The 460-nt window shown below is 54.8% G+C and overlaps 1 protein-coding gene across 2 annotated transcripts in view; it reads left to right on the top strand.

The window, feature by feature from the left end:
* KCNIP3 (Kv channel interacting protein 3, calsenilin) overlaps positions 1 to 146 on the top strand; it is a 172,437-nt gene extending 172,291 nt beyond the window's left edge. For both annotated transcript variants that reach the window (XM_006903219.1, XM_006903220.1), the window contains one exon: positions 99 to 146. In XM_006903219.1, coding sequence (XP_006903281.1) covers positions 99 to 146 — 48 coding nt within the window. The remainder of the gene's footprint in view (positions 1 to 98) is intronic.
* Positions 147 to 460: the final 314 nt, after the last annotated feature.

Here is a 460-nt window from a genome sequence, read left to right as displayed (position 1 = left end):
CTCCACCCCTGCAGGAAGCTAGGTAGCCCCTGGGGGAGTGGCCCTGCCATGTGTGCCCCACCCCTGACCAAAACCTCTGTCCTCCTCTCTTCACCCAGGACGAGAACATCATGAGCTCCATGCAGCTGTTTGAAAATGTCATCTAGGACACGCATGTGGGACCCTGGGCTGGCCTTACCACCCCCAAGCCCCAGAGAAACTTCATCCTGCCAGGAAGAGCCTCCTTGAGAAACTTTTTTCTAATGTATTTACAAAAATGAACTCTTTGCTCCAGATGCCCCCTCCACACATATTCCTCTGGGCTGGCAGGGGAAGGGCCAAGTGTCAGTATGGCTTCCTGGAGAAGTTTCTGAGGTGGACGAGGAAAGAGGTCCAGGTCCCTTGTAGAGGACAGCCCATTTCCAGAGCCAGTACGCCTTGTGGGGCAGCCTCTTTTCCTCTCTCCCTCCCTTTATCTCCT

Source organism: Elephantulus edwardii, unplaced genomic scaffold (assembly GCF_000299155.1).
Source record: "Elephantulus edwardii isolate Elephantulus edwardi_28Jun2011 unplaced genomic scaffold, EleEdw1.0 scaffold00541, whole genome shotgun sequence".
NCBI classification, from domain to species: domain Eukaryota; kingdom Metazoa; phylum Chordata; class Mammalia; order Macroscelidea; family Macroscelididae; genus Elephantulus; species Elephantulus edwardii.
Note: the sequence above shows the minus strand (reverse complement) of the source record. Positions and strands in the feature narration are given on the sequence as shown.